The following is a 14,068-nucleotide window of genomic DNA, read 5'->3' as shown; positions in this document are numbered from 1 at the left end:
GTCAACGTTGCTTTTGCCCTTATCTTCGATCTGGTATCGTGAGCTCCTTTCGTGTCTGTGCAGCGTCGTATCGGTTAGATTTCCGGTCGACTTGTCCGCCTCCGCGTTTTCATCGAGCGTAACACGCGTGTAAGTATTTATTTCACGTCGCGTCGGCGGCGAGAGGCGCCTCTCTCCTTGGAAAACATGAAGAGTCCGCGCGAGATTTTATTTTCTTCCGTTCATTACAGTTGCGCGACGAGTCGCGCGTTTTTAGATCTCTCCCGACACGCCGAGTGTCGGGAGCGATACTCCGCAGACGCAAGAAAGTCGAGATGAGAGACGATAGCTATGAATCGTCGGTTACCGGCCGCCGACTATTCTGATTTTCCGGAATTGTCGGACGAGTCTGCCTCGATGCCTGTGATCCCCGTCCATTCGTTACCGTTTAGAGCTGCGCTTAGGTGCTCGTAAACTCTCATCAGAGATCGAATCGGGCCGCGCTTGATGCTGCAAGTGGAAGAAGTGGTACTGGAAGCGGCGGGTTAATTCGCGAGTGATGAGCTGCCCGGAGTGACTCCCTTTCTCACTCTTCGCCGGTCTCGCTCCCTTTCCTTCGGCTGCCTCCCTTGCCTCCGCTTCCTCTCCCTCTTGTTCTCGTCCTGCTCTTCCTTCCATGGTTGACCACACTCGTCTACTTGTACGTACGTACGTACGTACGTACGTAGTCCGTACCGTGTCTGCGGGCTCGGTGAGTTCCCACGGACGGGACCGGGAGGAGTTCTTTCGAGTTTGAAAACACAGCAATCAGTGTAACTGCTTCTGGCGAGAAGGTACTATGTCTATATGCGCATATTATATATCTGCATACACGCGCCTAAATACATATTATACATTTTATTTTTTATATATAATATATATTGCGGCACGAAACATATGTTTATGTGTGTGCGCGTATAACAGATGTACAATACATACATATATGTGTTTGTACCACCAAGTGCATCGTGCTGTCGAACTTTTCCTCCATGAATGATAGCAACAAACAAGTTGCATCTGGGTTCGGATTGTTTTGAATTTACCGAGTCTATTCGTCATGAGAGCTACAATAAAGTAGCATCAGTAGTATGAGCCATTATTATATACCTACTGTAATCTAAGGAAGATTGATACGCGCTGCATGATATGTCAGTTTGATTATCAATAAGATGCGTTTCACTACCTGGCCTGAGAAGATTCATTTCATCCCATGAAATCTCGCTGACTTCCGCAACGTATTTACAATACACACAATATAATCATTTTATTAGTGGCTTCATTGACGTACCGCGTATTATTTTGACCATTTTCTATAATCAATACCACCGGAGGATTTATCTTTCTCCTATACTTTTACTGTCTCGTACCTTCTTCGGCACTTTCTCGCATGATTTCTCACACAGCCGCGGGAATCGACGCCGGAAGTCCGATCGAGCGCGAGGCGCCGCTGGGTGATTCATATGCGTGAACTCGCAAGAATCGGCGGCGACCGGTAACGCCGCAGTCCATGCTGATTCTCTCACGCTCACACGCTTGCACGGGTGACTAACTCTTCGAGCTGCGATATCGGCGCACCATGCTCTCCGTTGGGTCTCGTAATATATAAGCCAGTTGCGGCGAAATCAAAACAAAGTTCGAGCGCGTGGGTGCGTACCTTGTGAAGGAAACGCGTGGACGTGTCGTGATAATTATCCGATGTCCGGCTTGGTAGCCCATATATCTGCGAGTTGAAGCCGCGTAAGCAAGTAGTAAATTAAGCGAGCGAGCACCATTTAATACGATGCAGAACGCCGCGCGCGTGTCACACGATCGATATCGGCGACGGCCCGGCCGGTCGATCGTATCAGGTCCGTACGCGGGCGTAGGCGATAAGGCGAGAACCAGCTCGTAAGTTTCCACTATCCCCAAAGCGGCTGCTGCCCGCCTCGTCGAGCGTGTAAGTAATACTTCCTGCGCGCGGTACTTTCGCTCGCCGCGCCGCGCCGAGCGGACGTGAACGCGAACGCGCTCGATCTCTTAATTGATAGGTGACGAGCGAAAGGGCGCGCATGTGAATCACGCTTCGGGACGCGCGCACGATTTATATAAATCTCCCGAGACAGATCGCACGTAGGTGTGATGCTTTTAATTATTTCTTGACGTGCCTCCCGAAACGGGATATCAGGATTCATAGAAAACGTTTCATGAATTCCGTTTGTGACGGACAACTGAGTTTGATTAAACTCAGTAAAATTGCGCGGCGTTATAATAAAAGTAGGGTAATATAATATCTCTCTACGGTTGCGTAACTATTATTTACAAAAATTCAATTTTTGTCCTGTTACATAAGATGCGAGCAATTGACAGCACTTAATTAAACTGTTCGCCCATATGTAATGCGATTTACGTGGAATAATAAATTTTATAAATTGTTTAATTACACTAGTCACTCTCTCGGGCCGTGCGAAACACGCCTTGCATAAGGATCCAGACACGTCAGGCAATTTAAATCCCGCTAATTGACAAGTACGCCCGAGCGAGCGAGCGCGGATATGAGTTTCTACGCCTCGATAGGACGCGCGCGAGAAACGAGGCGGATACGATATCAAATTATGTCTGTGCGATGCCGGCCGGACTCGGTGCGCGTCGAGTCGAGGACCTACGAAGAAGCGGTGGCGAAATATAACGTAATATGAGCAAACTCGAATCGACGGGGCGACGCGCACGTAGGTAAACGATCGTTTATCCTCCCACCGGCCGATTGTCATCTCTCCGGCCGTTGCATCCTCGATGCGCAAAGGCAGCGCACGGCGCGGCGCGGCGACGTCGCGCTCGGATGGAGGTGGCAGTGGAGGTGGAGACGAAGGTGGGTGCCCTCGTGTGTTGAGTAATTGGAACACGACCTCCGTCAACCCCCGCCGGCCCTAAATGGCCAGCGGAAACGAGTGTGTGCACCACCGTGGAGGAAGCTACCGTCGTCGCTCTTGCGCAACCGCATACAGATGCAGTCTTCTCGAATGCAGCGCGTGCAGTTGCGACGCCGCGCATCGCGCGCGCGACGCGATAAACGCGGCCCAGCGCGACGGCGCGCGGATTCCCTCGCTCGTGGCGCGTTGGACGCACTCTCTTTATTGTCCTCCCACGATGATTTATGCTAATTCAACGCGAAACATCGCGCGTGGATGATATCGGAAATAGCAGAGGAGTGTCGCGGACGTATTGCGAGCAATTTGCCATCCCGGCCGTAGTCTCGCGCGACTGCAGTTGGCGCGTTGAATGACTGTTTCTTCTCCAACTCGCAGATCAATGCTTATGAATCGCCAGTTATACGATGCAAGTTAAGATTTCACAATTACGAATGCTTCTGGTTTGAAAGAAGCCGTAAACTTGATGCTACTGTAAACGATATTATAACGCATCATTTATTGGTTCTGCGAGAACTGTCGGAAATGATCAACGACGTGGCCGACGACAAAATGAGTTTTTGAGGACGGCTTCAGATATTCTGACGCCTTTTAATCGCCGCGATTTGAACAGCTCCTTCTGGCCGGCGGATAAATATATGTATACGGGACAATAAAAATGTGTGAAAGTTGCGCGGACGAATAAGCAATTATTAGCAGATCCAATTCATACGCTAAAAAATATTGGTAATAAAATGTCGCGTTATATCAATTCTTAACGATTATCCTTACTCGGTAGAGTTTATCTCTCGGCGAGGAAGGGAAAGAACCGTCGTATCAACGATAAATTATCCCCTCGATACCGTTGAAACGCCGATAAACCAAAAAAAGACATTTACGGGCGTGCTTTTCGGGGCATAAAAATTTTTTCGACGAAACGAACAAAGTAGCGCGACGGTCTTCAAGGTAAGCATGGGCGGTATGAGAATTTCGTGAGAGCGTTTCGACTCATAAACATAACGAGGCATCAGGACGCCAGAGTGTATGAGTATGAATACAACGGCCTAAGAATCGCCCACGTCGCTTACCAGCCACGATCAAGGAACAATGTATAACAGTTTCTTCACGGCTGTCGCGTCAAATCAAGGATTACTCATCTGCCGGGAACGAGCCGGATTTAGCGCCGCGCGCGAGCGTCTTCGTGAAGCCTCTCTCGTTCTCGCGTTCGCCGGTTTTTATTACTATTTATTCGCGGGTTTATTACGACGGTTTCGTAATCTCATACAGGAACCAAGCGGACCGACCTTTGTACGTGTTACGTAATACCCCTTAATGCAACGTTGCGCTATTGAACGCGTCACGTTAAATTCGCACACATAAATTTTGAAATAGCGAATAACTCCGATTTTGTTGTAGCGTATAAGCGAGGTTTCTTTGAACGCGGAAGTATAATTCATTCAGGCACTACGCACACACCTTCGGAAGTGTAGGCACCATGACGCATATTCGTATAATCTACATCTAATGCTAAACGCGTGTCTGTCTTCTGGCCCACATTATTTAGCCAGCGAGAGATCTGACGCAGATACTCCGACCTGACTCAGATTGAGTGTAGACTATGACGGACTTACGTATGCATGTCATTAAGTTGCATGACGTTGACTTTCGCTGAGACATCATAATTACATAAAAATTCTTATATTAAGCCCCATTAACAGCTTCAGCCGTAAAAATAACGAGTTGAAATTCGTTACGCATATCGATTACGCGAAAAATTCGTAAGGCTTATACATACACCTCGTAGGAATCGTATGGAACTTCCATCCCAATTATGTCAGAGGATATCGTGTGTCGAAACTTCACGCAAATTCTTAAAAAACAACTCGCGGCGAGCGGCGAGGCTGGTTTGGGGAGTCCGCCGACCACCCGTCGGCGACTGCCGGTCGCGTCGACCTGTTTCCAACGCATGTTGAGGATCCATCGCATGAGGAAGGTATCGTTCGCGGATTGACGTTCGCCGACCTTCCTCGAGATGCGTATCTGACAATGAGAGTGGTCCACACGCAGATCGCGGCGCGGCGGACTGCCGCGGGGTTTGCGCGGGGGTAACTCAATTTGTAGTTACAAACGAGCATAATATGATAATGTCCCGTGGCCGGGCCGCGATATACAGCCGGACCTTCTTCGCTTTGTTAGCCGAGGCCTCTTCACGGGCACTCCCCCCCCCCCCCAGCTGCGCCGTGTCATTTGTTCATGTCTGTCAATACGTCACCGATAGGTATACCGATCCCTCGTTGTCCGCCGAGGATACTCACCGAGGCCAAAACTCGCGCGTGCGACCGGGACGGCTCGAGATCACAAACCATGCACGAAAAACTGGAATCTACTATCCTTGCATTTCTTACACATTATTATTGACAAATGTGAAGCGCGTCATCTTTACGTTTGCCCCATCGTGTTGTCTTGATGCTATTAAAATGACTTTTAAAATGATATGACATCTGCGCTATTATTATGATGTGTTGCCCCTACATACATGTTGTTATGAAACTGAAAAATCTTTTCTCGTTTAAGATGTATTTTTTTGAAAGATCGATGATACAAGCTGTACATTTAAATATGACACTATATGTATAATGCTTTTTGTGATATGTAAATAATATTTTTTAAAATAAATTTTGGCATCTTATCTTATTTCTTCTCTTTTGAGATATCGATATAATAAATTTCGCACTTCTTCCTTAAAATTCTTCTTGGAAAGAAAGATAGGATAAGATGTTGAAATTTATTTGAATTTAAAATTTATTTGAAACTGATGATTTCACGGATCCTTTCCCTATGCGAAGAAGACAAATAGACATTTACCAGAGCAAAAGGTTGCATGTTTTGCGCTCGAGATGAAGGAATAATACCTGGCACGTATTGCTACACTTTATTCGAAGTTACGAGGCCTCATCGAGTGGTTAAATGATTCGTAATATGCACCTCGAATACTACTATCCGCTTCTTGTTGTTCTCTCGGCTCTCTTCACGATTTCTCCGGCGAGATGCCGACGGCTTTCGAGTATGCGTGATTTAAGGCGCATCGTAAATAGATAATAATAAATCGGCATCGTGGGGCTCATTTGCTTCGGGACCAATTTGTTAGGATCGTTCGCCCTCGCGACCCGAATATATACACCTACGACGCCGATGCCGCGGGGCTATTTTTCATACGCCGAACCGCTGATTTATTTTGGCACGAACGAACGCCGCCGTGCCGCGAGCGGATTATGTGAATTCGCTTATACACGGCATTTGTGTATCTCGTCCGAGTTCGAGGCACCGGCGACCAAAAGTTCCGTGGAAAGTGTATTTATTGACAACTAAAGAAATACATATAGGTATGATCGGTTGCGCTAGCGGACTCTTTTCCTAGAAACCACAATTATGCATTCATTTGCTTTTACTTTGTCTTAATTGCTCTTAGAATATTTAGCTTTATTTTATCACAAAAAATTGAACGGAATTATTTTTATTCTCTGTTACTTTTAAGCAGGATGAAAGAACTGTATCCAACCTCACATTTAAATAGTTTTTATTAGAAATCAATCACTGATGTCTAAACTCGTTTAAGATAGCAAAAACATTTTCACAGCGTATCTTAAAGTATTATATTTTACATAAAGTGATTGGAAATTCGTTTCTCGTAAGTAATAGAGGAAATTATACGTTATACGGCGATTGTGACATAGACCGAGCTTCGGGAGTCTTAGGGCCGTAGCGAATGTGCGTGAGATGAAAGGATTCTGATTAACTACAAGCCTCCTTCCGCAAACACTCGATGGAGCTTCTGTCACTGCGAAATCGATGATCCATGCCTGTCAGGCTATTAACACCTCCGACGTGGTTCGTTATCATTATCGCCTGACATCGGCGGGGATTTTAATTTGAGTTTCACCGCATGGGCACTATACTCTCGTGGTAGTCGGCGCCGTACAAGGAAGCAATCAGCGATGAAAGGCGAAATTGGCGCGAGCCGCGAAACCCTGCGGTGATTTTCAGAAGCGACAAAGGCTGCCCGCTGGCGCGGTCTGATTAACAATTGAAATTTTGCATTCGCGCCGACGTAGTCGTCGGTTGACACTAATACCAGCCGGCGATACGGCTGACTTTTTCCGCGAGATCGGTCGACAACGTCATCTTCTCTTCTCTTTTTATTTCTTTCTCTTTTCTTCGATCGATCGCTGGGTCTCGCAGCGGTTCAACTGTGACACCTGCTGTTGAGGATATGAATATGCGATTTCCAGATCTAGGTTCGCATTGCGCGTAACGGTGCCGGCGAGATTTGCCTCGGCTTGTTCGTCGCACAAACGAATCGACGTCCATTATCCGAACGACGAAGATTACGCCAGGAGAAATTGACTTTCCGACGCGAAAGATCGCGCCGATGCTTTTACGACGATTGATGCATAGTTGGCTACTTCGTTACACATCGTTCACCCGCGGGCATGCAATCGCCGTTTGTCTCGCAGCGAGGTCCCGTTGCGCGCTCCGCGGAGCGCGTCCTGACTGAAGTCTTATCACCATAAACTAATCAGCCGTCAATAGGCGAGATCGCCGCGGTCATAAGTAAGCCGTGCCCGTAGAAACCACAAACAGCGTGCTAAAATACTTATAATGTGTCCGAACGGAGGATGCGCGACCTTTAACGGAAGAGAGAATCCGCGCGAATCTTCTTCTCAGCGAGTGCGTGCGCGCGTGCGTCCCAGCAACGTAATCTAAAAACGCACAATCCTGTTGTACACGGAACTCTCTCTATAATAAACTTGTCAACACATGAATTTCGCCGTGGACGCAACGAAGGAAAATGCAAATAAGGAAAGCTATATGCAAGGTGTAAAATATCTTATTGAATATCTCGCTAAGTAGATTATATGTGATCGATGTCTCGCAAAAATTTTTTGACCTAAATATGGTCCTTTGATATCGTCGTAGATTCGAAAGTAGTTGTCGAAGAATGAGCCGGCAAAATAAAAAATAATAATATGACACGCGAACGCGGAACACGAAGCGTCTGTTCTTCGTGTAATGAGTCGACAGCCGTGGCAAATGAATCCTTTCTCTCCCTAAACGCAAGTGGCTGATCTATCGATCACACCGATCTATTAGCACGGCTATCGATCACCGCGTGTCGCGCAGTCAAAGTCGTCGATTGAAGTTCGTTAGACTGCTTGAAGTTAGCAGCTCGACCCTGTAATAAAATGCGACCGAAATGTCCTCGTTTCTATTCGACACGCAACTTATACAATATGTGTCTTCCTATTATAATTTATCATGTGATTAAAGGGGCTAATTCGCCGCTCGCTTTTGGATATGCCAGTTTACGGGATATAGTAGGTCGAAGGTCGAAGGAGAAATTTTTGGAAATTTATGATGATTATTATCCTGGTGTTCAATTAAGAAGGAATTTGTAATAAGGCCTTCGAAAGTACGTTCGACATAATAATAACGAGTTTGTTAATGAATCGACTTGGTTGCCCAAATAAGTTTAGCTCTCGCTTCTAGATCGATATTACATTTGTCCTAAATTTATCCTAAATAGTCAGTCTTAATTATAATAAATTACTATCAGAGAATTAGCCAGAGAGACCAGGTATGACTTGGAAAAATGTTGTTTCTAAAAGATGGGCCTAATAAATTTTAGAGAAAAAATTTATGATCAAAGAATATAACGGTGCTGCAAACTGTAACTCTATTATTTAATAAAACTTAAACAATAATGTTCAAACCAGGCCAGTTTTATTAATTTATTTTCAGGAAAAATATTTGTACAATAAGTTTTCCACTTGAGAGAAAGATTTTCATTATTTCAATACAAAATATTAAATAAATATAACACTATATGAATGAGAGTTACAATATCTTTTAAAACATTATTGATAGCATTAATAATTGCAATAAGAAATGTCTTAAAATAAAGTTACACTACTTTTCATGTTAATCTTCAAACTGTTGTATGTTTAAATACAATTTTATGATAAATATATTATCGCATTCGCGACTGCGAACGCAAAGGTTTACGACCTGGAAGTAGGTACTCAAAGACCGGTGTTTAGATACCTCCTAAAGAGTGCGTCATAAAACCAGCGAGAATAAGGTAACGCGTGCAATTTGCTGCGGTACGGCGCGATCGCGCGACCAGCCGAGCGACTTGATAATTCATTATCTCCGTGCGGCGCGGACTCGTCTCATTTTCGCCGCACGGGGTCCTCGATCACGCCTAACGGCACCGCATCGGCGTAAATACGTTACGTAATTAATTTCGCGCAAAGCACGGCTCAACGGCGTTATATTTATAGCGGTGCATTAACCCCGCGGGGTTTTATGCGCCTCGCTCGTTCGCTCGCTCGCTCGCGCGCGGATATCGAGCCAGAGTCGAGGCAGAGAGTCCGAGAGTCTCGGAAGAAAGAATTTCAGTGCTGCTCCTCGGAAGAGAGCTCGTAGGCTCGCTCGCTCGCTCGCAACGTATGCGCGCGCGAAAAAAATGGAATTCTCAGGGGTCGAACTCCAGGTGGAAATATCGATAGGGGGTCAGCGCGGGTTAGTTAGCCACGCACGAGCCGGTGCTGCCGCACGCCTTTCTCATATCCCTTTTCTCCTCTGCGGCCTCTTCCTTCCTCTATCGCGACCTGTTCTTCCTCCTCCTCGTCTCTTTCTCTCTTTCTCTCTCTCTCTCTCTCTCTCTCTCTCTCACTCTCTCTCCTCCCCGATACTCCAACTTCGTCCTCCGGATTTATGTCTTTTCTTCTCTTTCTCTCTTTCTTATTCTTCGCTTTCTGCTCGCGCTCGTCGTTTTTTTTTCTCGTTCGGCGTAGGTGCGGATGTGCTTTAACCCGGTACAGAGTCCACTGATGGTGGACCACTGACTGCGCACAATTAGGCCTCGGCGCAGAACGAATTCATCTTCGTTGGATGCGCGAGACTCCAGCCAGTTCGGCACGATCGATTATCAATCATTCTACCGCGAGCCACTCGAGCCTCGTACACACGGAAATATCGTAACCTTGTGTATACATCGGACTCGCTCGGAGTGGCCCGCGGGATATTTCCACCCCCGCGACTGACCAATCCCTCGGCCAGTTTCGACGTTTCCTGATAGACGTTTCCAGTGCTCAACGAGCCGGCACGTCGATCGGGATAAAGTGGCTGTCGAGATCCCTGATGATGTGCGCCGGATCTTATCGGGGCCCGAGAGCAGAAATCTAATTTTCGGGCGTCGTGATTAATCGCACCTGATATTTTTTCGGAATATTAAACGTGTGATACCTGAACGATCATATTCTGATCTGCGTCTGTTTCTTTATCTTTATGCGGAAATACCTTCAATATGTATTATAAAGTTATGCTTACGTTAGCGAAGAACTTTACATGTAAAGGAAGGTTTGGAAATTAACTCCGATGAGATACAATGCATGCGTTGTAGCACATTACGTGCACGTTTCCTGCCTTGTTCTCACCAAATGGGCCACGTGCGTTCGATTTTAATGATGTACCGCGAAGCCGCACGGCGCGCCATCGATTTCTTAATGATTCAAAAGAATAAACATTATCTTTGTACCTTATTTTACACGTGTATAGGGATAATTTGCTCAATCCTTATATTATAGTCTACGCGCGTGGAATGCATTATCCCACAGGGAACACAGCGAAAATCCGATCGTCGTGGGTGGCGGCTCTCCCATCCATCGGAATTTCGAAGCTCGCTTTTTAAATTAATGCCTCGGTCGACGTGTTTGTGTTCTCACTCAATCACCCGTTGGCCACGTTAGAACGCATTTATGTAAATAAATGATGTGCGTTTGGCCGCGTGCCCGCGAGGAAAAAGTGAGAAAGCAAGAGATTTGTTATAAACAATTAAAATTTTCCTAATTAGCAGTAAAGGACTTTAATTGACCTTACTGGCAATGATTATAATTGTCATGACAAATCATCACACCGCTTCGACCATATATTTTGGTCTTTTTAAAATTGATGTAATTTTGATGCTTATATTATAAGCATCCTATTTGAATAATTTAATTTATTGCGAAAAATATTACCTCAGTCAGGGTTTCACAATAAATTAAATCATTGAAATAGGATGCTTATAATATGTATAAGCATTAAAATTACATCAATTTTAGAAGAACCAAAATCTATGGTCGAAATGGCGCGACAATTTGACATGACGATTATAATCATTACCAGAAGGGTCGATTAAAGTTTTTACTGCTAATTAGGTTAATTATTGACTGGCGAAGTAAATGTTACTTATTCGGAATTAAAATTTTCATTATTTGTCAACTTTTTATATTTTCAAATATATATTTAAAAAATAGAAAATTTTGTTGCATATATTGCTAAAAAATATTAAAAGACTTTTTAGCAATATATGCATTACTGTTATCACATCCGAAAGCTTTTTCTGTAATCACGCAATGGAATATAAATCACTCAGAGTACAATTCTGTTCTGCACTCAGGCATGACAAGATCAGAGGTGACACAAAAGTGAGAACATACCGGAGGGATTGGAGGAGGGTGGAAAGGATGATGGACACTGGAGAACCGAAGGTACCGATGGAACCGTCGTGCCGATGTCATTCTGCCACGTGATTTATTGCTCGGACGTCAGTTCGTGCGCATCGCTGCAGCTAGAAAATCGTTTGCATTGCGCAAAATTTAATAAAGCAATCCACGCATCGACATCTCTCGCTTCTCTCTCGATTCTTCTAATCTTTCTCAACCGCGATCGCGCGTTCGCGGCACGACCGATGAAAGTAACTGCTCGCGTGTCATAATTGCGCAACTTATACATGTGAATAATACAAAATCTCTATCTCGCCGAATATATTCCTTGCACTGTGTCAAATTCATTTATTCATCGAATGCAGAAACAATTTCGTGCCATATCTATTAAGGATGTATATCGCTTATGTCAAAATAGAGGGATGAAGCTGAAATTTACAGAGATTGTGCACTTATATATCCCAAAAACCTGTTTTAAATTTGCGATCGATTGTCTGACCCGTTTCTGAAATATTTGCTTTAAAAGTTATATATACAGAAATTGTATATATATAGATATACTTCCCATGTAAATATCATAATATATATCTCTGCTCCTGTACAGTAAAAATGAATGAAATTTTTATGGTACACTTCTATGACATCGAGAATTGCAATTACGGTTTTTTAAGTTTTTCTGTGTTAATATATTTTTTCAATTTTTTAATGATTTATTTAAACAATATCAAGTACAAAAATGGGACAAAATTGTGATTTTTATGCTTTTTCTGTCTCAATGATAACATGTTGTTTATGAATAATTTCTAAGACTAGCTTTACACTGTTTAATCAAGAAAACAAAATTATACTACATATAGCTATACGTAAAACATCCTTAAATCGAAAATACTTGTTTTATGGGATTATTAATAGAAATCGCATAATCATACCGATACTAGCGTACACAATAAACTGTGTTTTATCGTTCCCATTGTTGTCTGGACAACACATGTTTGATCGTTTATAAAATAAATAAAAAAATGGAGAAATTTCTCGAACTTTGCGGAATAGACTCCCGTAAGACAAGGCGCTTAAAAAAAAATAACAGTGAATAATATAGCAAATATTTACATAAGGACATAAAGATCTATTTGGAAAACACAATGATAAACAGGCGAAACAGGTCCTTATGAAAATATCGCTCACCATTATTTGCACCTGACTCAAATGTCGATAGAGTCTCGCCGCACGGCGGACGCAGTGATAATAGTCGAGATTAATAAATCTTGCTTTCCACGGCCATCAATCGCTGAACGCCGAGGCGAGGATTGTTAACACGTTCCTGCTTCAACGTCGACGATAGAAATATCACTCTCCCAGGCGGAGATACGGTAGGTGCAAGGAGACTTTACCGTCTTCTTCCACCACCAGCATTACCGTTCGCGCTCCTCCTCCTCCTCCTCTTTCTCCTCCTTCTCCTCCTTCTCCTCCTCCTTTTCTCCTGTTCCTCCTCTTCTTCCTACTCCTACTTCTCGTTCGCTTCTGCATATTCCTGTTCGGTAATCCGTGGTCTCTTAGGTGCGATAGCCGCTCGCGCCAACGCTCCTTGCGCTCGTTGCGGACGTTCTCGCTTGACAAATGATCGTTGGCGATTCGATTTGTATGCTTTCTACCCGTACGAGGTACGGGGCTGTCGTTATGACGCAATTGTAGAAACGAAGGAAAGGAGCGACAATAACGCCCCCGCCCGCGCCGGCTCCTGTCGCACACCCCGCGTGTAACGCTTAATGCGAACCTGTGATTCAGGAATAGCAGGAGTGCCAGAGACAATGACGACGGAGATGCGACGGAAAAATACCACTATCTCAAGATTATCGAAGCCCGCGGATATTTTATTACGTTTAAAAATAGCATATCCGAACAAAGTTGCTTGAGGATTACGTGAAACGCGTTACACAATTTTAAAAGAGATTAAGATCTACGAAGGAAAATAAAATTTTCCTATACGATAAAAATAAATTAAATTACATATAATCTATATTATTATTTTTATTACGTTCTTTTAATTTAATTATTTAGAGACCATCTTCTTTTGTAAACTGTACTCATATATATGCTCTGGGAAAAAAAGGTTAAGCAATCCACTTTGGAGCCCACGATTAGTAATCAAATTATTTGGATTCATAACCCTAATAAACCCGTAACTAAAAATCGTAATTGGCTATTCTATTTATTTCAAAGATTTTTAAGTTATACTAGTCAATTCTCTCAACTAGTTCTATCGATATTCAGTTACGCAAAGATAATTTTCACTTACGGGGCACTAACCAAAATGTTAAGTTACTTAACTGCGAGAAAACCAGTCAAAATTTCTCCCAGAGTGCAATTACAAGAAATTATATATATACGTAAAACCCAAACGCATTCGAACAAATGTTCCTCTTATAGTCCGGGAATTTGACGAAGACGAAGAAAAAGCACTTTCACCGAGAAGTTAATGCCGCAAAGCAACTTTTAGGGCGGTACCCCTTGTGCCCTGCGTACAAGTGGCCGTTTATCGACGCCAAACGACCGGCCGAGTGATATTTACATGGCTACGAAATGAGCGACAACGTAAAACGAGCAGCGTTCTCATCAAAA

The 14,068-nt window shown here is 44.0% G+C and overlaps 1 protein-coding gene and 1 long non-coding RNA gene across 6 annotated transcripts in view; one reads left to right on the top strand and one right to left on the bottom strand.

Annotated features, from left to right (window-relative positions):
- LOC139811262 (uncharacterized) overlaps positions 1 to 14,068 on the bottom strand; it is a 128,991-nt gene that overhangs the window by 54,650 nt on the left and 60,273 nt on the right. The window lies entirely within an intron of this gene.
- LOC139811261 (uncharacterized) overlaps positions 1 to 14,068 on the top strand; it is an 85,983-nt gene that overhangs the window by 61,960 nt on the left and 9,955 nt on the right. For 2 of the 5 annotated variants that reach the window (XR_011731585.1, XM_071775430.1), the window contains one exon: positions 11,404 to 13,361. The exons of 1 other annotated variant lie outside the window; for it this stretch is intronic. Coding sequence is in view for 1 of the 4 variants with exons in the window: in XM_071775430.1 (XP_071631531.1) it covers positions 11,404 to 11,409 (6 nt within the window). In the remaining 3 variants the exon portion in view is untranslated. Of the gene's footprint in view, positions 1 to 11,403; positions 13,362 to 14,068 lie in introns of those variants that run through there. 2 more of the 5 variants (XR_011731587.1, XR_011731584.1) reach the window with 2 other exon arrangements.

This window comes from Temnothorax longispinosus, chromosome 4 (assembly GCF_030848805.1).
Source record: "Temnothorax longispinosus isolate EJ_2023e chromosome 4, Tlon_JGU_v1, whole genome shotgun sequence".
NCBI lineage: Eukaryota > Metazoa > Arthropoda > Insecta > Hymenoptera > Formicidae > Temnothorax > Temnothorax longispinosus.
The sequence above is the reverse complement of the archived record's forward strand: the minus strand, read 5'-3'. Positions and strand labels throughout refer to the sequence as shown.